Here is a 25,823-nt window from a genome sequence, read left to right as displayed (position 1 = left end):
CCTTTGAACCCTCTGGTTCTGGTCACTGTTAGAGGCAGGATATATAAGCACTGGTCTGATTTCATAGAATCATAGGACTAGAAGGGACCTCAAAAAGTCATATAGTCCAGTCCCCTGCACTCCTGGCAGGGCTAAGTATTATCTAGACCAGTAGTTCTCAAACTTTTGTACTGGTGATCCCTTTCACATAGCAAGACTCTGAGTGTGACAACCTTCCCCCTTATAAAGTTAAGAAACTTAATATATTGAACAATATTATAAATGCTGGAGGCAAAGCAGGGTTTAGGGTGGAGGCTGACAGCTCACAACCCCCCATGTAATAACCTCACGACCCCCGGAGGAGTCCCAACCCGCAGTTTGAGAAACCCTGATCTAGACTATCCCTGACAGGTGTTTGTCTAACCTGCCCTGAAAAGTTTCCAATGATGGAGATTCCACAACCTCCCTTGGTAATTTATTCCAGTGCTTAACTACCCTGACAGGAAGTTTTTCCTAATGTCCAACTTAAACCATCTTTGCTGCAATTTAAGTCTATTGCTTCTTGTCCTATCCTCAGAGGCTACAGAGAATAATTTTTCTCCCTCCTTCTTCATAGAATATCAGGGTTGGAAGAGACCTCAGGAGGTCATCTAGTCCAACCACCTGCTCAACCTTTGTAACAACTTTTTATGTACCTGAAAACTGTTATGTTCCCTCTCAGTCTTCTCTTCTCCAAACTAAACAGACCCATTTTTTTCAGTCTTCCCTCATAGGTCATGTTTTCTGGACCTTTAATCATTTTTGACATTTGACAATCATTCTAGACATTTAATCATCTTGTCTGGATTTTACTCACCAATTTTCTGAAATCGATTTCTCAGATCCAGCTGTAGGGGAGGGAGGAAAGAGAAGATCATCCTTTGCTGCTAATCCTGATGTTAGATTTTACCTAAAGGAAATATTTATGTGCACATTGTAGCCACATTACTTAATTCAATAACAGCCTGTAAAGGCTTTGAGTGCTGAGACTATTTTAATGGCAATGGCTCTACAGGATAAGTTACACTTTCTAATAACCTAATCATTTGTACGTTAACCCCAGTCAAGCAGGCTTTGCCTTCATAAATCACTCTCTGCAAATAGCTGTCTTTCTGACATGTGTGTTGAGAAGATGAAATGTAATGTTTTCACCACAGTGTTTCTGGTAATTATGGCACTTATGTAACTGTACCAAATGTTTAAGGGGCCATCCATAAATTATGTAATACTTTTTTAAAATGGAACTGCAAGACCCATCCACCACTTTGTAATATTAAAACAAACTCACACAATTAAGAACCCACCCATCTCTTAATGCATTATCTAATTTATGGACAGCCCTGAAGTACTTCAGGGTTGAACATTCCCCCCGATTGTGGTTGTACAGGAAATAATGAGGCACTCAAGAAAGCCATAATGGAAGCCCCATAGATTGTTCAGGAGGACAAGAAATAGTATTTCCAATAAAATGTCTACTTTTGATTTAAATCCAGGACCTTGAATACTAATACTAAATTAAAATGGAAATGCAGAAGAAAACCTCCATTTATTGCACTTGAAACTCTATTACAGAGCAATGAAGACACATAGAAGTAATAAAACAACATTAAAATGAAAAAATGATAATCATTCTAAAAGTGAAAAGTAGTAGAGGTGCAACACAGACTCAACTTGGATAAAACAAAAACACACCATTGCTCTGCTGACAGCAACAGAGGGCTGACCTTGCTCCTCTTAACTTCAGTGCTAGTAGGAATGGCTCCTGGCTCTGGAATTTACAAGTTTTCAGCATGCCATTTATTTAACTGTAGCCCAGCCCTGAGGTGTGACTGAATTCTCCCTTTCCTCCTCAGGGTTATGGGTACTTGTTTCACCTATAAGGGTGCCTGGTGCCTCCACCCAAGGAAACCCCCTTCATGCAGAGAACACAGAGGGCTTGTCTCTTGACAAAATATTTCACAATCTCATACAGAGGGGGTATCAGAGCACACAAAACTAAACTAGCTATCACAATTCTCAGAGTAATAAAACAGTAACTGGGTCTTTATTAGGTATGAGGAGCTCAGGATAAGGGACAGTAGAACAGGGGATTAGGATAAAGAGACAAAACAACAATACCTAACACTAGCCCTCCCAACATTAACAGCCAGTACAAACCTCCCAGCACCTGCATAGGCAAATAGCGAGCTTAAGCTCAGTCTTTCATAGAACCATAGAAGATTAGGGTTTGAAAAGACCTCAGGAGGTCATCTAGGTCATCTCAAAGCAGGATCAACCCCAACACCCATCTTTAATGGGTGGTGCAGCGCTGATGTCCATGGTGGGCTTAGAACGAAATAAAAAAAAATAAACCAGGGTGTTCTCTCAACGTATGTGCACCAAGGATAATAAGATCTTCCTTGGCGCTCTTGTCTGGATGCTAATGTGCAGTTAGGCTGGCTCTTGGTGGCCTAACCATGGCTCTCCTCAGTCTCCAGAGTTTCTGGTCTCTGGTGAGATGACACAGTGTAGTGACCCAGAAATCCCAAAATCTTTCCTTGGGTAGGAATGTGGAGAGGCAATGCAAAGGGGCCTCTCGGCACAGATGCATCTCTCCCTGCTATACTTCCAACACAGCTAACATCAAAAGTAAAACCAAACCCTTTGTCTCCGAGTTCTGGCTTATGATTTGTTCAGGTAATGTTACAAGGCAGCTGCATAGCTTTTGATGTCAGGGAGCTGTTGACATGCACATAAGTTTTCCAAGATCATTTACTTTTGAGGCTGTATGCATGTCTAATGTGTGAATCAAACACTAAATTTGCTGAATAAATATCATATTGGCACTATTTAGCTCATCAGAATTTACCCATCACAGTTTATTGCTAACAGCCATCAATAACTCTAAGCTTGGAGTTTATGCCAGCTATGAACCCTGCATCATCACAGGGAGAGCAACAAGAAAAACTGTAGCACTGCCCCTCTCCCTTTAGGAGGAATAGGAGAAGAATCTTAGATGAGCTGGAAGTGAAGCTTCTGCCTAGCCCCACTCCTTCCTGGACCTTGCTGGTGATGTTTGCGGAGTAGATAGGAGACAAGAGAATGAAAACTGCCAGGAAATCACCACACCCTCTTGATTTCAGATAGCAGAAGTGTGTGCACATCTGTGTGGCTTCCCAGCAATCACGCCAGGCTAACTCTTGTAGCTTAGATCTTGCTAGCCTCTTTAGGATTATGAGCTTCCTAGCAGATAACTCTCTTTCCCTGATATAAAGAACCCATAAATGTAAAACAGAGTCTCAGCTTTAATTTAAATAAAAGGCAAACATTTTTAAACTTGAGGTAAGCTAACTTGAAAAACAGGGATTTGTTTGAGAGATGCTGAGCACCTATATCTCCCACTGACTTCAAATGCTCAGCACTAATGGGAAAACCAAATTTTGGCCACTTATTTCAGTGCTGGATTTAGCTTTCTAAGTTGAAACAGTGGAGTTTAAAACTGTTGTCCTAGCTTTCCCTTTTACTTGCCCCAAAAGCCCTGAAAACAAAAGTTGCCAACTAGGTGGGAGGGGTGAAAGCTTGGCACTGATTTCCCTAAAGATTACAGATTATTCACCCCCCCCCCCCTGATGTCCAGAGGTGGGCTGTTATCCTGGCTTTTTGAGGACTCCAGATCAATTTGGAATTGCATTACTGCTGATGGCACTAAGGCTACTACAAGTTTCCTCCTGCCAGGTAGCTGCTCACAGCTAGGCTGGCACATTCGCTGAACACACAATGCAACCGATAACAAGCATGGAAAGCTCAATAGCATGTTAGACAGCAGGAGCTAGTGGGCTATATGTTGGCCAAGAACAAAGAACGCTGGCATTTAACATCTCCCTCCCTGCCCATTCTTTTATATAAAAATGAATGTTGTGTTGGGATGTTAAACAATCCTCCCACAACAGTCACATTTGCCCTGGATAGTGGTGTGTTCATGGTAGACAAGTCAGTTAGGTGTAGTAGAAAGAGAGGCTGAAGCATAGGCCTGGTGCAAGGCCTGAGACCTGAACCAAAGTCAGCAAAAGTTATGCTATGAGCAACAGTCAAGCCCTTTCAAAAGCAAATGCGTGCCTGCAAATCAGTATTCGGTACACAAACTCAGCACCGGTATTGCTAGCATTGCTAAAACACACATTGAATAAGTAAACACATTCCAGCAGGCCAGCACAGGAACATCCCAACCTAGCACATGACAAAATGGTTTGACAAAAGTGAATAGTGATATTTTGTCTGAAACATCAGGAGAAAAGTACAAGAGGAGATAACAATCGTGTCATGAAATGCGTAAGGTGATACGCAAGTTGTTGATCCCAAATTGTTTGTCTCAGTCTATTAATGTTAGGATACGTTGCCTTAATCCTTCGTCTGGTCTAGGGGGCAGTGGAAAGTCCCGCCCCGACTGAGCTGGTCCATTGTCAGAGATGTATCGTGTTAGTGTACCTGTAACCACTGAGCTGGCGCATTAGCACCATGCTTCGTTGGCAATAAATCTGGCCGAGTGCCTTCACTACTAAACCGAGTTTTGTGGTCTTAGTGGTCGAATCTGTCGGAGCCTGCTGTATGGGCTATCTGGTCAGAGCCAGTACAGCACACAAAGAACACACACACTCAGCCAAACATCTGACAACATTAGGTTTCTGAAGTAGTGATGAAAAACTATTTGGAAGACCCACCCAAAACCAGCAAGGTCAGTTCTGGTCATATAGCTTGTGCTCCTTATCAATTTATTGTACATGCCATCAGCTGTTGAGGAGCTAGCAGTTGCCTGAATCCACTCTAATGTCTCCAAGGTTGATCTCTTCATTTTTGAGAAAGCTGAGTGATAGGGTAAATTCTCTCCCCGATTTGTGGATTGTTATCAGGGTGGTCAGGTTATTTTTTTTGGGGGGGGGGGGGGGGGAGTGGGGAAGGCGTGTTCAGCAAAACCAGGAACTATTTGTCCAGCTGCTATAAGAACTGGCAGTTTCAAACTCTAGAGCAGAGATTAGTCCCAACATGCACGTGACTATTAGAAAATATCTCAGAAAATGAAATCTGTGTGTGCGTGTGCTGGGGGAGAAGAGATGCAGAACCTGGCACTAATTCAAATCCAGCTGAGGTCAAGGAAAAATAAAAGTTATTACCATTTAATGCATATTCATGGCCTCATGCAAAATGCACTAGTAGACACATCCACATCACTTAATGTACAGTTGTTGACAGTTTCAGCTGGAAGCCCAGGAACGAAGAATTTAAAACCCTATTGCCAGGGCAGAGGAAAAACTTTCAGTGCTTCCGTGTAGCTATCCTATGGATAAAGAGAGGACTGCACAGTTGTCAAGCTGGCATCTGTTTGCAACATTATTGCAGCCCTGTTTGTCCCAGAATATTAGAGAGAGACAAAGGTGGATGAGGTAATATCTTTTATTGGACCAACTTCTGTTGGTGAGAGAGACAAGCTTTCAAACTACACACGGACCTCTTCAGGCATCTATCCATCTGTGAACAGAGTATGTAAAGTTTTTATTCAGGTCCTCTATAACTTCTGATTTCTCCCCAGGCCCCACTGTATACAATCTAAAATTGGTCCTTCATTTTTTAGGAATGGCATTTAGGGACCATATGTTTTCTCTCTCATCTAAAATAAGTCAGAAACTCAGAAGAAAGTGGCAATGTTCAGCAAATGCAGAGGAGGGTGCAAATGATCTGAAATTTTTATACTGTCGAGTTTATTCTCATTTAACACAATAGTATGACTGAAAGAAAAAACTATTCTGAAAATAGATATTTATACAGCAGAAATAAGTTTGTACACAAGCGACTAAAAAAATTTAAATCCTCACTATTTTGTGATAAACTTAATCACTTACAATAATTTGATTCATTTCCAACGAGAACTCCCAGTGTATTCTGCAGCAAAGCTGTTGCATTTTGTGGCAGGTTGGTGGAAATGCACAGTTCTACAGCACCTTTAGATAAAATATTTAAAACAGAAATTTTATTGGGTTAAGCATGAAAATGAACAATTCATTCACTATACCCAAGGTACTTATTTTGATATTAAATTTAGTTATTTTTAAGTTCTGTCCACATTTCCAGTTTTTAATTTGCCACAGAACACCACTTTTAGGGTTATCATCTTAGATCAAAGGGGAAGGTCGCAGCTCTCTGAATTGTTTCAGACTGTCTGCAAGTTCATGAAGACAACACTGCATTGGTTTATGGTTTGTTTACCTTTTCGAGGTCCTCTTCACAACCCATGAAACAAGAAAAAAAAAACACACTATGGTACAATACTATATGAGGGATACGATTCCATAGCTGCAAGACCCAGGAATACCCAAGGCCCTTTTTATAACTACGCTAAAGTAGCTACTTATTTTCTCTAAAGAGTAGGCACATACACAACGTTTGTACTTTTGGAACTTTAATTACTCAAAAGTAATATAAAAATATTTTAAAAATACTAAAGCTTGAGAACACTGCATGATAGAAACAGTTTGAAAGTCTTCCACAAAAGAAGTATATGACAAAACTGATGAACAATTATTTGAGTACAGTTTTTACCAGAAATATTACATAATTGTTCCCATTTAAAAATCAATAATAAAAAAAAAGATTACACTACAGGAAATACTAAAAAATATGGTAAACTTTGCAGCTTATAACTTGTGTAGAAAGAATCTTTTGTTTTGTAATTTTATATTAGAATTGTTGGATGTAGCTTAGAAAACATTTTAAGTAGCATAGTCTCAATATACAGTGGCCCTCCTCTGCCATTGGGAATTTGGGATTGACTGTAAGTGCCCATTGAATGATAGTGATCACGGTGACAGCTGATGTTTCTTAACTTTAGGAACACTTATGTCTATCAGAAGAGCAGATTTTATGGCTTCCAAGAACAATTACACATAAATCAATAATGGCTGTTGACAACAGATAAGGTACAAGAGAGCAAACAAATGCTTGTCTGTAGTAAGGTGATGCCCAACTAGAGGATTTTGTTTACTTTGGAATTTCTCTTACGGGAATTCACATAATACCTGTTTCTTGTATGGGGCCAGAGTTGTAAGATTAGATAGGATTCGTTCTAAAAGATCACTACTAAGAAGTTCTGAAGTACTCTAGAAATATCTTCACTTTCAAAATAGGATTTAAACACACAATTCAAATCTCTCAAAAAGTATGTTACAAATAGCTTCAACAGAAAAACAAACAAATCAAAACTCAATTCTCTGCAGCTTTAAAAAAAATTTTCCTCCAAAAAGGAGCTAGCAGATGAAGTAGTTTTGAAACCAAACTATTTTATCTTTTTCTAAATAAAGCAGGTGCAATGAGGGAGAAATTTATTTTAAACCAATTCTGCAAAAGAATTCCACAATGCCATACTTTAATTATGTAATTAAGTATTTTTATAAACTTATTACTATTATATAAAAAGTGTAATGTGAACTTTGAACTTCTTGTTAGGGTAAGATCCATATCAATGTCTTGAGGTGAAAGACGATTAAAAATAAAAATTTCATATACATACAGAAACTCTTTCTGGAGAAGTTCTATAATACACAACCATTTACAATGAACAAACTCATTAAGTTAGTGTTTTATTTCTTTACTATACAAATGTTATTACAAGGAAAATTGTTCCATTCAGTCATTAAAATCCAATTAATGCCAGCACCATTTTCTGGCATTTTTATTGTAACTGTATTAGTACATAAACTTGTATGATTGTGTTACCCATTTTAAAATATTTAGAAAAAAATTACAATTCCATAGTGTTCTTGGTTTTTTACATAAAGCCCTTTTAAAATTTGATAATCACATGTGTATAGAAGATAAGGGAAAATGCAAAATGATGGCACTGTTCTTACAAAGTTCCATTTAGTGGAGAGATTCAGTATGAAGAATGTAGTGTAAACATGTGAAAAACAATTTTTAGTACCAGAACTATATTGCCCACTTGCATGAAATTCATTTGTCAGATAGTGTTACACTGATAGTATGATCATCATCATGATACTAGAGAAAACCATTTAGTTTAATAATTAAAGTATGTTAGCTTAATTTGAAATTCTAAACTTCATGCCACCAGATGAACAGAGGACATGAAGTTATTGCTTAATATGTCAGTAGTTGAAGAAAATATTGTAGATGCAGTGTGAGCTGAGCTGAATGCCAGCAAAGGTTTGTCATCACTGTATGATGTCAATATTAAATATACTTTATCCCTCTAATTTTTAAACCTTCACATTTTCTTCTATTTATTCTCACTTAAATAATTCTGTGTGTAAGAGTCTTTATAGTCAAGAAAAGCAAAAGTGCAATCAAATCCCTGAACTAGTGTCATTTTACATTTGTGGCACCCATCACCGTTAATACGTACTAGCCACATCTCACAGTACCAAATCTGTGTTTTGATGTGTACTGTCTAAAGGTGACCATTTACCAGCTAAGATCTTGATCTTGCAATGAGCTTTGTTTAGGTAGTCTTCCTACACAGAGCTCACTGTAGGATTGGAGCTTAAAAGATTAGAGAATTTTCCCTCTGATTGTACTGTATGGTTTCAAGTTCAAACTTTATCATATTTTATCAACACAACTTTATAAAATATTACCTCATTCTCTAGTTATCTTCATTATTAACTATGCAGAAAAAAATAAAAATGAAAAATCTCTCATGCTACTTTCCAGTTACATTAATAGAAATATGAACACAGTGCATTATTCTCTCCAATTCCACTACTGAGGTCTAGCATTTAATCAAGTTTGTCATACACTGTTTAAAATTTCTGTTTTAACCTTGTCTATCCTAATTAAGTCCATGCAAGAGGAAGCTTAAACTGAAGATTACTATCAGTATCTCAGATATGGCTGTACCATCTTTAAGGAAAAAGTTCATCTAATTCTGAACACAGGAAATTTTATAGAACTGGAATGGAATTGTTTGGTCCCATAAAGTTCCTTTGTTTAAAATTTTTTCCACCCCAAGCTCGTGTGTAATTGAAGACAATTCTCCCTTTAATAGAATGTATTATTAAATGCTAGGTAAATAATTTAAAATGTTAGGGTTTTCTTTTTTTTTTTGCTAGTAATTGTCATGCCAACACTCACTTTACCACTGAGTAATTTCAGCACACTCCTTTTGGACCCTGAAATCATTTTTTTGGGGGGTGGGGGGAAGGGAGAGGAAATCACATCATTGGTAAATTAGGGTATAACAGTTTAAAAGTGGTTTTGTGCAACTGCAGTGTGGAATTCCAGTTTGCCATTAAAAGCATGCAGAGTGAAGATTTTCCTTCCTTTGATTCCTTTAAAGAAGCGAGGAACCCGTTGAAAGTCTTTTACATTTGGCAGATTTGTGCATGTTATGTAGGTTGTTGACTTATAAATTGTCTCCAGGTTGGTACTGTGGTTCTGTAGCAGTGAAGTAATCTTCCAAGAAAGACTGAATATATTCAAATGTTGGTCTTTCATCAGGGTCCTTCTTCCAACACAGTTTCATTAATTCATGGAGAGACTCTGGACAGCCCTGTGGGCAAGGCATCCTATACCCACGTTCTACTTGTTCCAGAACTTCACGATTCACCATCCCTACAATAAATAATTTAGGTATTAATGACATCACACAAAGAACAGTTTCCAAAAATCCCTCAGCTTTTTTCTGGAATCAGACCACCTGATAATTAAATTTAACTCTCAAGATAACTGTACTGCCACAAGACACTCTTCACTATAGACCAGGGGTCGGCAAACTTTCAGAAGTGCTGTGCCGAGTCTTCATTTATTCACTCTAATTTAAGGTTTCGCGTGCCAGTAATACATTAACGTTTTTAGAAGGTCTCTTTCTATAAGTCTATAATATATAACTAACCTATTGTTGTATGTCAAGTAAATGAAGTTTTTAAAATGTTTAAATTAAATTAAAATGCAATTAAGCTCCTTAAAGAGTCCCCCGGACCTGGACCTGGGCAGTGTGAGTGCCACTGAAAATCAGCTCGCGTGCTACCTTTGGCATGCATGCCATAGGTTGCCTACTCTTGCTATAGGCACAGTATGTTGGATTAATTTTGTAAAATTTGAAAATAAATATATTTTCTGAAATACTCAATTTTACCCATGTTTCTCAAATAGTTAGTACTGGCCCATCCTCATGCTTATTCAAATACTTTTGCTACAGAACATTTCCTATTTACTTGGGGAAAATTCCTGTAAAAGGAGATCCCCACAACGAGACCCTTACTCTTGTCTGGAGTTCTATTCATGGGCCACTTGATCAGAACAGAATAAAAAGAGATTCTGTATACCAAGGGTCGGCAACCTATGGCATGCGTGCCAAAGACGGCACGGAAGCCAATTTTTAATGGAACACTGGAGCCTGCCGGGACTCCAGCGTGCCATTAAAAATCCTGCATAACTCGGCCTGCTTTCCTCTGCCCTCTGCTCCCCCAGCAGGGGCAGGGAGCAGAAGCATAGCCGAGCGCACAGGGAGGGCAAATGGCCCCACTCTCCCAGCACGGCAAGTCGCAAAGTCCGCGCTCCTGGGCCGGAGCGCCGGGCCGAGTGCAGCAAGCTGCCGGCCCCTCCCTGCCTTCTCCCTTCCCCTGGAGCCCTGCTGCGGCGTGCAGCGCTCTGGGCATCGGGGCTGCGCACTCCTGCGGGTCAGCATTTGGCTCTGCAGGGAGGCAGACATGCTCCCTGCTCAACTGGAGGGGCGGAGCTGTGTGAGCCCACGGAGCAGTGTATCTAGCTCTGTGTGGAGCCTTATGGTAAAGGGCCCAGGGTTGGGGGGGGCTGTATAGGGGTGGGGGCAGACAGGGGACAGGGAGCAGGGTGAGTTGGATGGGGGGGTAGTTAGGGGTGGGGGTCTCTGGAGGAGGCAGTCAAGGAGCAGAGGGGGTTGGATGGGGCATGGGAGCGGATAGGGGTCAGGGCAGTCAGGGGACCGGGAGCAAGAAGGGTCCTGGGGGGGCAGTTAGGGTGGGGGGGTCTCTGGAGGGGGTGGTCAGGGGACAAGGAGCTGGGGGGTGTATGAGTCAGGAGTTCTGGGGGTCCCGTCAGGAGGTAGGGGTGTGGAGAGTGGTAGGGGCAGGCAGGGAGCGGGGGGGGGGAGTTGGATGGGTTGGGAGTTCTGGGGGTCCTGTCAGGGGGTGGAGAGTGGTTGGATAGGCATGGAAGTCCCAGGGATCTGGTTGGGGACAGGGGTGTGGATAAGGGTTGGGGCAGTCAGGGGACAGGTAGGGGGTAGGGTCCACTCTGGGGACAAGGATCAGGGAGGCTTAGATAGGGGGTGGGGTCCTGGGGGGCAGTTGGGGGCAGGGGTCCCAGGAGGGGGTAGTCAGGGCTCAAGGAGCAGTGGGGTTGGGAGTTCTTAGGGGGGCAGTCACCCAGCCCTCTGCCCTGAGCCCTGACCCCCGACCCCCCACACACAAACACCATGCCCTCTGCCCTGCACACCCCCAGATCCCTGCCGTGAGCCCTGTACCTCCCTCATACACACCCAGCCCTCTGCTTCACTCCTTCATTCCCGCCTCCCCCACAACCCTAGCCCTGACTCTGGCACCCCTACCCATACCCATTCCCCCCTCTGCCCTGACACCTACACCCCCCCACATACCCAGCCCCGACTCCAGCCCTCTGGGTCTTGGCTGCCGGCCCCACACAGCCCGCTGCTGGTCTGGGGTTCTGGCTGATGGACCCTTGTATTACCAGCACATTAAACCTTAAATTAGCGTGAAGACTCGGCACACCGCTTCTGAAAGGTTGCCGACCCCTGACATATACTAAAGTTCAGTTGATACCTTGCCCAGAACAAAAAGTATTATATAAACTCAAATTAACACATCAAAATATTTCATATTATTTACATTTATTGATCTAAAACTGTGGAACCCTGCCATAAGGCAGCCATTTTCAACACATACTATACAGATTCTGGCTGCAGACAGCATCAGGTTGCTCTAAGTCAGGAAAGCCCCAAATCTGAAATTTCAGAAGCGAGCAGATAGAAAGCAAGTTTAATATTCTCCTGTACTCAGTATTCTTAAATCTTATCAGTGGGATGTAAGATACTATGGGGTCCTAAAGCACTTTAAATTTAACCACGCAATAATTAAACTGCAAGGCAAAAAACTAGACAGATGTGATTAGAATAAAAATTATAAAATACATTTTACATTTCAAAAGGAGTAAGAGCAGGATTTCCCAAAACAGGAGCTTACAGTTAGGCTCTTAAGTCTCTATTTATCTGCCTAAATGAATAGTGGAGTTTAAAACAAAACAAAAAAAACTCAATACCCTCCCAGCTCCCACAATTTTCTGTTTTTGAAAATGAGTCCTTCAAAAGCCACTCTTTATGAAAATTATCAAAATATTTCCCTAAAAACCAAACAGTTCAAAATTTCAGAATACACTTTATTAGATAAATAGCCGTCCTAGTTCAGGGAAGAGGTGTTTGCTGAGATTTTCAATAGACCCTACAGGAGCATGGTGCTCTAAACCCTCTGAATTCCATTGAGTTTGAATGCCTAACTAACTCTCTTAAGCCTGGTCTACACTGGGGAGGGGGTGGGAATCGATCTAAGTTATGCAGCTTCAGCTACATGAATAACGTAGCTGAAGTCGATGTACTTATATCAACTTACCGTAGTGTCTTCACTATGGTGAGTCGGCTGCTGCCGCTCCCCTGTCGACTCTCCCTACGGCTCTTGCAGGAGTTGATGGGAGAGCACTCGGAGATCAATTTATCACAACTAGACTAGACCCCATTAATCGATCCTGGCTGGATCAAGTGCTGCCCACCGATCCAGCCGGCAGTGAAGACATACCCTTAGGCTTCTTTGAAAATCTCAGCCATAATGGTTAAATGATACTGCTTAAGCAATGCACTCTGTTTTCTCCCCATAGAGATCCACAGCAGTCCAAATGGTGTTCTGCATAGGAGACTGCTGTAGGCAGATTTTAGGGACCCGGGGAGTAGATGCCTGCATGCTGTGGAGCCTTACTTTTTAGGAGCTCCCTGCACTTTGTTGCACATTATGATTGGTGGAAGGGCAGAGGCAATGCATCAAAACAGAGTTAGGGCTAGAGGATCTGCCCCTCCAGGATCTAGCTGCATTGTTTCCTGCACCAATGGCAGTGTTTGCTACTGCAGTCTCAAGGCTGCAGCAGCAGTAGCAGCAACTGCCAGAATGGTTCCATTGCTTGGGGTATTACATACTGAATGTAAGTTTCACCTTCAGTCTCTATAAAACCACTAGTGTTAAATCCTGCTGCTTGGACTTGGCCTAGAGAAAAAGGATTGGGTCCTAAAGAAGCATGACTAATTATGACAATCAAGTATGAGTTAAAATATTTTACTTAGGACTTGTCATATTTTCCTCATAGCGTTTATTCATACTGGATCACTGAAATAGTTTTCTGGAAGTTATTGGTATGAGTCACAACAGCATTAAAATCCTGAGGTATCAAAATTATGCTAAAAAAGTGAGTGTTCTGGACTTGCCTACATTCTGAGAGAAGACTCTTATTTGCAAGTCTTATCCTTGACACTCAAAATATTATGCCTGCTTTAGGAATAAATGTTGCATCCCTGTCTTTTTGGCTGATTATAGCCTGGTAAGCATTACAAATTGGTGTGGTTCTGATGCACAATGTGTTCTGATTCAGGAATTCCGCTAGTAGGTTCTATGCCCTCACATATTAGAATGTTATGCTCTGCAGAACCCATTCAAAGCAGCACCCAGAGAAGACTGAGGACATGGCATGGCCAATGGATCCTCAATTATGCAGGTCCGCTGATCTCCTCCAACAGGTGGTGGCAGCCACAGAACACTATAACCTATGGTGTAAAAATACTCTACCCTTGAAACTCATGGCATTCACCCATGCGCAGGGAAGAGGATTTGGCATGTGGCAATGTAATGTAATGTAACGTAAACTATGCTTTTTACAACACTGGCAAAAAACACACAAGCCAACAAACAAAAACCCCACATAACCAACAAAAATCCAAACAGAGCAAAACCACAAACGAAACCAAACTGAACATTTAAAGTAATGAATATCAATCAACAACACTGATTAAACATCCTTAAGGCCTGAGTCAAGACGACTTTCTGTGATTGAAGAAAAATTTCCTGGTTTCTCGAATTTATATATTAATAAGGCCCAAGCTGCGTGTAGTGTTATAGAAACAGGACTTGACATTTCTTTCTGCAACTTTATATAATGGAGCACTCTATACACCATTATTGTCCTCCTGGAAAATCATTTCACTCCTCTAATATTCTGTTAAAGGGTAGCTTGGCTTTCTCCACTAAGATCTGAAGTGGAGCATGTTAAAATGGCAGTCTAACAGTCGAATATATTAGGAGAAAGACAAGTTTCTTCTGTTAGAAGCAGTTCATATTTCCAGTATTCAATATTCTACCTCTGATTCAGACATAGGAGAAGTAGAAAAGAAAGGAGCAGGAGGAAGATTTCAAACAGCTTTATTTAAGATTATACTGTAAACTGGAATAGGATCCAAATGAGCAGTTTGAGAAATTAGGACTAAAGGAATATCTTTTTTGAGTTTCACTACCTTAACACCAAACTATATAAATCCCATTATGATTATCATAACATAATATCTTCTAATAAAGGCTTATTTAATGCTTTCTTACCTGGATATGGCACTCTACCCTTTGTTACCAGTTCTGTCAGCAAAATTCCAAATGACCACACATCAGATTTGATTGTAAACCGACCATATAATGCTGCCTCAGGAGCTGTCCATTTAATTGGAAATTTGGCTCCTAAAACAGTGGCGAGAAAAAAAGACTTTTTCTAGATACAGTTTGCTCACACTGTGTGTACGTGTATACACACACACACACACACACACACACACACACACACACAGAGCTGTGTTATCTGGCCCCGTATGAACTAGAAAGCTCCATAAACTGGCATTTTTCTAAATCTTCATAGAAAGTCTGGTTTATAGTCCGGTTGGTGCAGGGCTGGCAGGCTTCCTAACTGGCTCCATATGGCTCCCTGGAAGCAGCAACATGTCCCTGCTCCTCCTAGGCAGAAGCGTGGCAGGAGACTCTGTGCACTGCTGCTGCCCCCGCAGCTCTTGGTATGTGGAGAGCCGCTTGAGGTGAGCACCCTCTGGATCTGGCACCCTACATCCCCTCTTGCACCTCAATCCCCTGCCCCAAACCCCCTCCAGCATTCAAACTCCCTCCCAGAGCCCGCTCCCCACCTCCCAGTCCCACACTCCAACCCTCAGCCCCAAACTCCTTTCCTCTTAGTTAGCCAGCATTTTTCACTTATCAGAATTTAATTTTTGCTGTCCTAGTTCAATTAGTTGGATGGCTTAATATCTTTTAGTATAAAGGGATTTTTCAAACTGGAAAACATTAGAGCAATAAATATTGGCCAAGATTTTCAAAAGTGACTTGGGATTTTGGTGTCCAGCTTGGGTCACTTAAAAAGGACCTTATTTTAAGGAAGAGCTGAGTACCCTCCCTCTGAAATTCAGACCTCTACAATGAGCCTGAGCAGTTGGGCTCCCAAAATCACTAGTCATTTTTGATAACTTAAGCCATTATCACCAAATAATTTTCAGAGTTTACCTGTTAGTGAAAGCTGCAGGAACTAAAGTAGTGGGGTTTGGGACCAAACATATACGCCTTCAAGGGTATGATTATTACATATATATGCATAAACTTTCAGTATGTAGATAAGTACTCTGATACTCCCCTAAATTTGATATTTGAGCAAATACCTCAAAGTATATAGATTTATTTATACAGTAAATAAATCTGTCTTACCTTGTCTGGCAGTGTACTCATTGTCTTCTATTAACCTTGCTAAACCAAAATCTGCAATTTTACACACAAGATTGTCTCCTACAAGAATGTTAGCTGCCCGAAGGTCTCTGTGGATGTAGTTCATTCTTTCAATGTACGCCATGCCATCAGCAATCTGAAAAAGAAAGGTTTTATTTAAAAGCTATTTTTGGTGACCAGGCTCATTTCCCCAAAAACATAACATATAACAAAGCAGTCTTTTTGGCGCCAGTTCTGCTATAAAATATATCACAGCTGACCATTATAGCTTACTGATTATTAATAAAGTGTATTTTACTCCAGGACATCTAACACAGAGATATTTCTTGTAGCAAATTATAAAACTTCAACAGAAGCTGTAAAGATTAAAAGCATATAGAACATTCAGCTGTGATTTTCGGTTGGTATATCTGTTTCACATTTTTAACATGTTTTCTATGTGGGAAATACTTTGTATAAGTCAACAAATGAGTACCTGAGCAGCCATGTCAACTAACTGTGGAAGTTTTAAGCATTTCCCTTCTCCTTCTTTAAGGAAATCTAGTAAGCTACCTGTAAAAAGAAGATAAATATAATTTAGGAAAAATACAGACACAATCATTAAGGTCTAGCTGAAAGCCTCTAAGAGGGAGTTTTTCAAGACACAGATGGGATTTAGGTATCCAACTCCCACAGACTTTCAAAGTCCCAGTGCTTTTGAAAATCTCCCCCTAAATATTTCCTTCTCCAAAATGCATTATTGGGTTTGCACGATCTAATAGTGTTCTTTTAACTGCACACGTGAAAATTACTAACAGCAAGTTTCATCCAATTCTGCATGCTCTTCTGTTTAAAATAAAAAAATTGGTCATAAGAATGTCTCTCCTCCTCCCATATCTCTGATACTTCACCACATTTCAGAAACAAGTGCTCACAAGGTCAAGATGAAGAAAGCAGACATTAGGAATAAAATGCTGCTGTGTCACTTACCAGTACAATGCCTTGGATGCTCATGGGAATCCTTAGAAGGTTTAGCCTAAACTTTAATTAATCTATACAAAATCTTGACGTTAATAGAATGTTATGGTTGCATGAGGAAGCACTTACAAGCCAGAAACTGCCCAAGATAACTTTGCACATGCCACCTTAACAGCACTTCTTATTCACATGCTTAACAGTCTATCTGTAAAATGGGGATAATATTGACCTCCTTTGTAAAACACTGAGCTCTACTGATGAAAACTGATTTATAAGAACTAGTTATCATTTCTCAAATAATACATTATATAACCTTAGATACATGTGCAGAATCTTGCAATCCTATGTGCCACTGTATATAGAAGCAGCAAAGAATCCTGTGGCACCTTATAGACGAAGTGGGTATTCACCCTCGAAAGCTCATGCTCCAAAACGTTTGTTAGTCTATAAGGTGCCACAGGATTCTTTGCTGCTTTTACAGATCCAGACTAACACGGCTACCCCTCTGATACCTGTATATAGAAAGTAGTCTATGCAAGTAATTTATTGAGAACATAAATCATTACACAATGTTTTAATATAAATTAAGGATTTCATAAAAAAAGTATATCAAAAGAACGTTAAGATTGCAAAATCAAGCACTCTGAAGTTCAGAAACGTGACTTAACTCAGCTAACTTATGCATGTGCATTACAATACAGTCTTTAATTACATGATCCCAGTATTTTTCTGTTGGACCATCCATCTCTTCCCACTTCTCATCTCTTTGTCACTGAACAAGCTAGGCTGTTTCCTCCCTGATAAATGGGAGACAGCAGGGGGAGCACTAAGAACAAAGGAAGAGTTTCAATGCCCTCAGATCTGGTAACTGGTGCCAGAGTGGCAACCAGCAGCAAGAAGAAACAACTGCAGGAAAAGGCTTGCTCAACCCCTGCAGCACTGGGATGGTGCAAGATCAGTCTGGTAGGCACATAGAAACTGTGTCAGGATGGAACATGTTCAGTGCAGAGAAAATCTCTGAAGAATAATGCTGCCAGTCACTAGGAAACATGTTAGTGGGCATGTGCAAATTGAAATGAACAGAAATGTTTAATTTGGCTACATTTGAGTGGATTTTTCACAGGAAGAGCAAGAGATACATTGCTGACAGGAGCTTAACACCTTTGCCAAACTTCAAGTCCCTACTCTAAAGCATGGATATAGGACAGCTTTTCAATGAAATGGTTGTAATTAACATAGGAAAATACTATTTTTGCCTATATCCTCAGTCAAGGAAACAGCAAAACCATTTTGCTGAAACATCAACAAAAAAAAATACATATATATTTTTCAGCCAGAGGCAGACATTCTCAATAAGCATACCATAAGGGTTCAAGAAAATGTTCTCTTTAGTATGAAAATCTGTTAAAATTCTAAGAACTGGGGTAATTTAAGAAAGTCACATCTTCCAAAATGGTAAGACAAAAATGGAATGAAAAATGTTAAAAATAAACATGTCACAGACTTTTCAGAGCAACCTCATCATTGTAACTACCACAAGTTTAAATACATCTGATATATTTATAAATCATTTGCTACAATCTTCTGTTTAAAGGAACTGCGATGGGCCAAACCAGGATCTCTGAGGTTGATGTTCTGCACTAATTCATGAGATACGAGATTTCCATATCCTGTTTCTTGAGGAACGAGTATTGTGGAGGAGCAAAGACCTTACTCCAACTTCTAGTAATCTGCCTGACCAGGAAAAATGCTGTTAGGCTCTGTGGTGCTTCCATGCAGCTCTCTTTTCCTTGAAGAAGGTTGTTTTAATGTTGGAGTCTCTGAGGCTAGCTAGATGAACCATGAGAGGTAGCACTGGCAATTCTCTTGGGGTGGGAAAAGCAGTGCAAACAATGAAAAGTAATTACAAAACAAAAATATACCAAAACACAAAACCCATCAACCTGATTTGATTAAAATGCCACAACCTTATTGTTTCAAAGGTTTTATGCTACTGGGGGTAAACATAAACAAAACAGTTTATGCACTAGTATCAAACTGATTCCCTCCCCTCTCCACTGGCTTTTTACATTTTCAGAAAAATAATGAACAATTTGTCTCAGATTAAAATGAAAACGTTCGCTGGAGTTTTACATTTGTAATATCGACAACTGTACAGTAGATTTTTGTAATTCTTTAAAGTAATCTTACTGTGTTTTGGCAACGTTCCAATTCAAGTTTTAATCTTTGCTCTGTACCGTTCCCTCTCCAGTAAGTAAATAAATACATACATACATACATAAATGGCTTATTCTAAACAGTGAAACCTGACTTCACAAGGCTGTTTTAAGTTTTGCCATCAGAGAAACTGCTTCATTTCCATTTTGTTTTTATGTTTATAGTTTGAAATCTTCAGTTCCTGTCCACCCGATTTGGCCTGATCCAAAGTTTTAAAAATATTTTATATGCTATATGCTCTTTGATATAATTTGTAAATTTTGTAATTTCAGTTTCTGACTTCAATCTGATTTCTGTCCTCCTAATATTGCCACAACTCTCTCCAAGATGAGCACAAGAGATTAAATTCTTCAAAAATTAAAGTATTTGATTTGGGACCTATTCTTTTTAAAGATTGTTTAATACTAGAAGTAACCATTTAAAGCCTATTACACACATCCTGAACCCTTAAACTTCTCTCTTTTTGGAGTGAGGAGTAGACTGGGGAAAAACACGAGGAAAGAGCACAGCAAACAATTTCAGTTTATAGTTTAGTTTGCAGAACTATTCCAAGTAGTTCAAACTTTTGACCTACTAGCCTCAGTGTTTTTTTTAATTTCAACAACAACTTTTATTGATTCAATGGGATGATTACAAAGACTTCTGCCACTAACAGGCAATCTCTGCCAGTTAGTTCCTAGCAACTAAAAATCTAGATCCTTTACTGAACTCAACCAGATGGGTTTTGCAAAGAAACAGGCTATAGCAGATTTGAACAAACCATGGTAGCACAAAATTAAGACTAGAAAAAAAATCAGATCCAACAAAGACGATTTCAGAACCTATCATACATTAAAACCTAATCAAAATGTCACATGCTGGACTAGGTTTACACAGTATTCAACATGAATCAAAATATACTTTTTTTGGTTACTGGAACTTATTAACTTTTAAACTTCGTGCCTTCCAGTTAATATCACATACCTTTTGTCATGAATTCAGTGACTATGAAGATTGGCTCCTCAGAAACAACAGCATATAGCGGAACAAGTTTATCATGTCGTAATTTCTTCATGATCTGAGCCTCCTGCAGGAAAGCTTCTGGCATCATTGTACCAGGTTTTAGTGTTTTGATTGCTACTTTTGTGGTTCCATTCCAAGTTCCTAGAGAAACAAGTACATTTTATTGCCTCAGCTACGCTTCTAAGAGGTTTTCAACTGAAACTACTTTCATTCTTTGTTTCAATTTTTTTTTAAAGGGGATAAAGCAGGAAGAACTATACTGAAAATTAGCTTTGAACTTAACTATATATAAATATACAGAATTACCAAATACATATGAGGGCATAATTTAATAATGGAGATCTAGTAAGTTACAAAGCAAAATTCTTTATGTAGTCACATGAACCACTGAGATGGAATTATTAAAGCTCATTTTTCAAATGAGCTTTATTCTGATTCCCCTCACACTTCTTGTTGGGATTTCCCTCTTCATTTATTACTTCTTGTAGCCACCTTTTCTCCTCTCAGCATACTTGTGATTGCTATTCCCTCCTCACTCTTTCTTTATGGTGGCTGGACTGCTTCATACCCCCTAATCGCAGATTCCTTCCTACTGGCTAAAACTCATAATTCATGGTGCGAATTCATATAAAAAATTACAGGGGATTATGCATTGAAAGCTCGGTCCTTGACACATATCACTGCTATTAGTAATTTTGCCTTCAACTCTTCATCAGATTATCTTTCCAGACTATGATATTTTAGGTAAAAACAAATAATTCCAACAGGATATGTGCATATATCATACTCTTACCCATCCATACTTCTCCAAAGCATCCTTGGCCCAGCTTAACTTCTAGCCGCAAAGACTCTCTAGGTATTTCCCAGGCATCTTTTGATAGTCCCTGGGTCTGGGGTTTCACAGTTGGACACACAGTCGTTAGTTTATGACACAGGCCATCAGCATGTTCTGGATAACGGGAAAATGAAATCATTTAAGTTAAATAATATGCAAAAGACTAGATAAAAGGAAATAAAATACAAAGAATGTCTATCAAAAAGTTATCTGTTGTATTTTTTTTTGCCATAGCTAAAAAGAGCTTCATTATTATTTAAAAAAAAAAAATCAGCATACTTACTAAAAGAACCACCAGACATATAGGGTATGTCTACTTTACAATGCAAGCCCAGGGTTGGTGGGACTCAAGTCAGCTGACCCATGTTAGAGAACTCTGGGCCTTCAGTAGCCTCACTGATACTTAATCCGTTAAGACTTTTCTAAACCAGGCTTGAACCTGGGGCTCCAGTGTCTACGCTGCAGTGTGTAGACCCAAATCAAAATCAACCATATCCCAGAGTCCTTAGCACCCTCCCGAAATGTGGCTGCTTAGTCCTTTGACCACAGTGCATGGTGGGAAAACTTTATTGCCCGCCCTGCATATTACAGGAAGTTTGATCAGGCTACTGAGAAGACTTTGTGGTTTGTGCACTCCCAGCTACCGAAGCCAGCAACATGGAGGCGGCACTTTTTGAAGAACTTCTCTGGCTTGCGCTTTCACTCCTGTGTCAGGAAACAGGTAGAGCATCCATGAGGTGCTGGTGGATGTTTTGGGGGTGTTTTCTGAACCAAAGGCATCTTACAGGGCTTAGGATAGAGCAGGTGGAGGTATACCCAGGCATTGTGGACTTGCGCTGGCTGATGCTGCTCAGTACACTTGGTATAGCTGCTGATGCCCCCTACGTAGACTGACGATTCTTGTGCAGGGCCATAAGCACAGACTGGTGGGATCACGTCATCATGCAGACCTGGGACGACCAGCTGTGGGTCCTGAACTTTTGCATGAAGGTGGCCACATTTCTGGAGTTTGTAGGCAGCTTGTCCCAATCCTCCAGCGTAAAGACAGATCCGCTGCCAACCAGTTCGGTGTCAGAAAGTTGATTGTGGGTAAAATGGTTTCTGAGGAAATCAGATGTGTGGTTTACCCCACGTGGGCATAAAAGATAATCCTGAGGTAAATTGCTGACTTTGAGAGAACGGGGTTTCTGAAGTGCATCGGAACCACTGATGGGACTTATAGTTTGCCCTCCTCAAGAAACACGAGTACATAAACCACAAAAGGTACTACTCCATCGTTATGCATGCCCTCAGGGACCACAGAAGATGATTTATGAATGTCAACAAGAGTTGCATTGGGAAGTTCATGGTGCCAAGGTTTTTCGCTCATCGGGAGTCTATTTATGGACAGGCTGGGACACTCTTCCCATCAAATGACATGGTCATAAATTGAGTTATTGTCCTTACCATTATTCTGGGGAACCCCGCCATGACCCCTTTTGCTTTGACTTAAGAAACCATACTCTGGCAAAAGACGGCTTAATTACACTGTCAGCAGGTGTAGAATAATTGTGAAATGTTTATTTGAATCCTGGTGGAGATGTCTGTCTACCGATCCATTTGGATATCAGTGTTGTCCAAATTACCGTGCTGTACTCTTTTCAATCTTTGTGAAACCAGAGGTGAGCCATTTTCCCCTAACTGGACCTATGACAGCAAGGGGCCACTGAATTGGCATACTCAGCCAGAAAGTGCATCTACCGCAGATGAAGCTGGATGCACTGGGCAACAGATGTTGGGAATGGTTTGTGCTCTCACATTATAGACTTACATGACACAATTGAAGAAGGAACAGTACCTTTCTGAATGTGCTTGTGAAGGGGTAAGGCTGCAGGTCATCAACTGTGAGAGGTTTCAGTGCTTGGGGAGCAGTGGGGATTTGATTGCCATGAAGTGTATTTATGAATGACAGGACCATTTATGAAATGGGGCCAGTGGCTGATTCACAGCATGGATTGATGTAAGCAAGTGGTTGAAGTATAGATTTATGTAGATAATCATACTGAGGAAGCGTGTTTGCAAACTAATTCCTAATTGCCCCAATGCGTTTATCTTTATTATTTTAAATACACATTGTATGATGTGATGCAGTGATCGCAATACACTTTCTTGATGAAATAAAAGATTTATAAACAAGTACAATATTCACCTATTGCCAGGCAGCCAACTGCCATTACCAAGCCAAACATCAGTAACCGAACATTTAAGAAAAAAAACAAAAAAAACCAGAAAGTGCATGAACAAGTGCAAACAGAGAAACCATATACAAGACAGAAGCCCCCTACTGTTGCATGTGCCCTGCCCCCCCGTTGTCCTTTCCTTGTTTGCCATGAACATGGCAGTGGGGGTGGAGGCATCCATACTGGAGGGGGTCCAATATGGAGGACTACACGGGGCAAACTTACCCTGCCTAGCCATTCATGGGGTCCAACTGCATGGGCCACCCAGCCATGGAATTTTCCAAGCCGTTTCTTGACTGCATCAAAGGGTACCACACAGGTGCCTCAGGCTGTGGCATTGGTGATGCAGCAGGAGCCACTACTCATGACCATTAGCGATATCAGCTGCTCAAACAATTCTTTTTGCTGAGGTCTCCATCCTTAGCTGCCGTTCTTGTTCCAGGAACTGCGAGGCAAGTGCCTGCTCTCTCACTGAAACCCTACCCTCAAGCTGTGTAGCCAGTCAGAGCCTTTCCTCTTGCCTCTCACCATGCTTTTCCTCTAGCCATAAATACCTCTCTGTTTATGGTATTGGACCTGCTTGTTCACCATGTCCAGACCTTCAATCACAAATTCATCACGGAAATGCTTCCTCTTGGAACGGTCCACGAAGGCACACTGACCCAGGTGTCTGTTGTAGTGTGGGTGAGCTGTGGAGCTACCACAGCCAGTAGAGCTCAAGGGGCCTGGAATAGGACAAGACACAGAGTGCTATTGTCTCAATAGCTCACTGCAGGAGCATAGAAATTGTAGAAATTCAAGGACAGAAAACTTTACCAAAGTGAACTTTAATATATTGTAAGAGGAATGCTTCAGACCACAGAAGCTCCCTGGACAGAGCCTGGTTAATCTCAGCAAAAGAAGTGCAGAGACAATGATAAGTTAAAAATTCAAAAGATGTTTTTTGTTTTCTAAAAATTGAAGAACTACTTGGGTTAGCAGGGTGCCATCAGCAGCCATGCTACAAAAGCTTTTTCTATTATTTCCACATTTTGGGAGAGAATAGTTGCTGTGGTGCCCAATTGGCAAAGAAAATTTTATTTCAAGCTGCTGGCGGGACACCTGCAGTGTACGCAACCTATGTATTCAAATGTGTAGGGACTGAACAGCTCATCTATGGATTAAGTGGGCTGGTCAGCTACTGGGGTGGCCACAGAAAATATGTCCTTCTCCAAAATGTGACTGCCTATCTGGAGTTCCCGCTTCAGGAAAAGTTTGCAGCTATCAGCACCTGGGATTGGGTCAGAATTCATAAAGGGAACTCAACAGGATGATGTATTAGTTTCCATATGGCTTAGCCTGTTTGGAAATACACAGAACTCCACATCCATCCTCCTTGTCCCCCCTGCCTTGTCCCCATTTCCGGACAAAATTTCAAACCCCAGTTGAATTTGGGGCAAATGATTTTTTCACCTATGGATTACCTTTAACTGAAATGGACTAGATTTGTAAATGGAACACATTCATTTCCTCCCACCCCGGCCTCACCCACCCACCCACATCACTGTTTCCAGGCAACTCGTTACACTGTTGAGTGGTTACAAAGCCACATACTTACAGGCCTGGCAATGTAAGGTTACTTTAAAGAAATAGAAATGCCCTAGTAAAAATTCACTTTCAAGGTGCTTTTACTGTTTGCATGCCATTTTGAACTCCACACAGAGGAAGGTAGGAAGTGGGGAGCTAAGCCACTGGTGGCATACAGTCTGCCATTAGCGGATACACACTACTAGCTGGGTCTTTTAATAATGAGTGCATTGGTTCATAGGATGGAAATCCCTCCTATCCCTATAGTAATATAACATTAAAATAGAGCCAGAAACTTACCAGGTCCAGGGGCAACTTCTGTCCCTTCAGTGTTTGCTGCAGGCTCCACAGTAGGCTATGCCTCCAGGGGGGCAGGTGGGTGGGGGAAATCAAACAGCTCCTTTGAGTATGGCCCCAGGATGTGCTGCTGCTTCTCCTGCTACAAAAACCTCCTCTGGGACCGGTTTCAGTAAGAGTCACTTCACTGTAATCATTTGGCACCTGCTGCTGGCTCCTATCAGTCCCCACGTTGGATTCTGGGACTAGAAGGACGCCATTCTGGCTGACCAAGTCATGGTGCACTACTGTTGACTCCATGTTCAGTGTAATGCCTAGTATCCAGTCAAACTCCATATAGAACAGGCATGATGTTGGCAAGTTGTCCAAGGTGCAGTTCTGGTTCTTGTTTTCATGTACTCAGTCTTGAGCCACTTAATCCACTCTGGTTAATTTTCAGTGCTGCCAGCCTCTTTGTTATTTGCTGGTATGTGTAGTCATTCCCGATACTCTTACTAAAATCCACTGTTTTGCTGGCCTCACTCTAGAGATGCACCAAAATCTGGCTGTGCACCCATGACCATGAAGCAGTGTACTTTGCAAAAGGCCTATTCTGCTCAGTCTGCACTGTACACACAGAAGGCTCTCTGATGGCATGTTTGCAGCTCAGTGTTCAGAAGACAACAGAAAGGTTAAACGCTGACTCATGGAGCTGCTGCACTACACCAAGGGGGCTTGCTTCCATTTCCCTGGAGTCGACAGGAGATTCTTGGGATAGAGAAGACAACGGAAGTTGTCCCATGGGATACTTTTGTCAGACTCCCAGAGTCCCGAAGAGGTGTGTGCACGCACTCTGTGTCTACATCAAAAAGTAATAGGGCCAACCTTTGG

General features: G+C 41.0%; 1 protein-coding gene across 2 annotated transcripts in view; it reads right to left on the bottom strand.

Annotated features, from left to right (window-relative positions):
- Positions 1–7,394: 7,394 nt before the first annotated feature.
- YES1 (YES proto-oncogene 1, Src family tyrosine kinase) overlaps positions 7,395–25,823 on the bottom strand; it is a 71,523-nt gene continuing 53,094 nt past the window's right edge. For both annotated transcript variants that reach the window (XM_030552869.1, XM_030552868.1), the window contains 6 exons: positions 20,830–20,985; positions 19,998–20,177; positions 16,336–16,412; positions 15,843–15,996; positions 14,688–14,819; positions 7,395–9,615 (listed from right to left, as the gene is read on the bottom strand). In XM_030552869.1, the coding sequence (XP_030408729.1) occupies positions 9,407–9,615; positions 14,688–14,819; positions 15,843–15,996; positions 16,336–16,412; positions 19,998–20,177; positions 20,830–20,985 (908 nt within the window). In that variant the 3' untranslated portion in view covers positions 7,395–9,406. The remainder of the gene's footprint in view (positions 9,616–14,687; positions 14,820–15,842; positions 15,997–16,335; positions 16,413–19,997; positions 20,178–20,829; positions 20,986–25,823) is intronic.

Source organism: Gopherus evgoodei, chromosome 2 (genome assembly GCF_007399415.2).
Source record: "Gopherus evgoodei ecotype Sinaloan lineage chromosome 2, rGopEvg1_v1.p, whole genome shotgun sequence".
Taxonomy (NCBI): domain Eukaryota; kingdom Metazoa; phylum Chordata; order Testudines; family Testudinidae; genus Gopherus; species Gopherus evgoodei.
The sequence above is the reverse complement of the archived record's forward strand: the minus strand, read 5'-3'. Positions and strand labels throughout refer to the sequence as shown.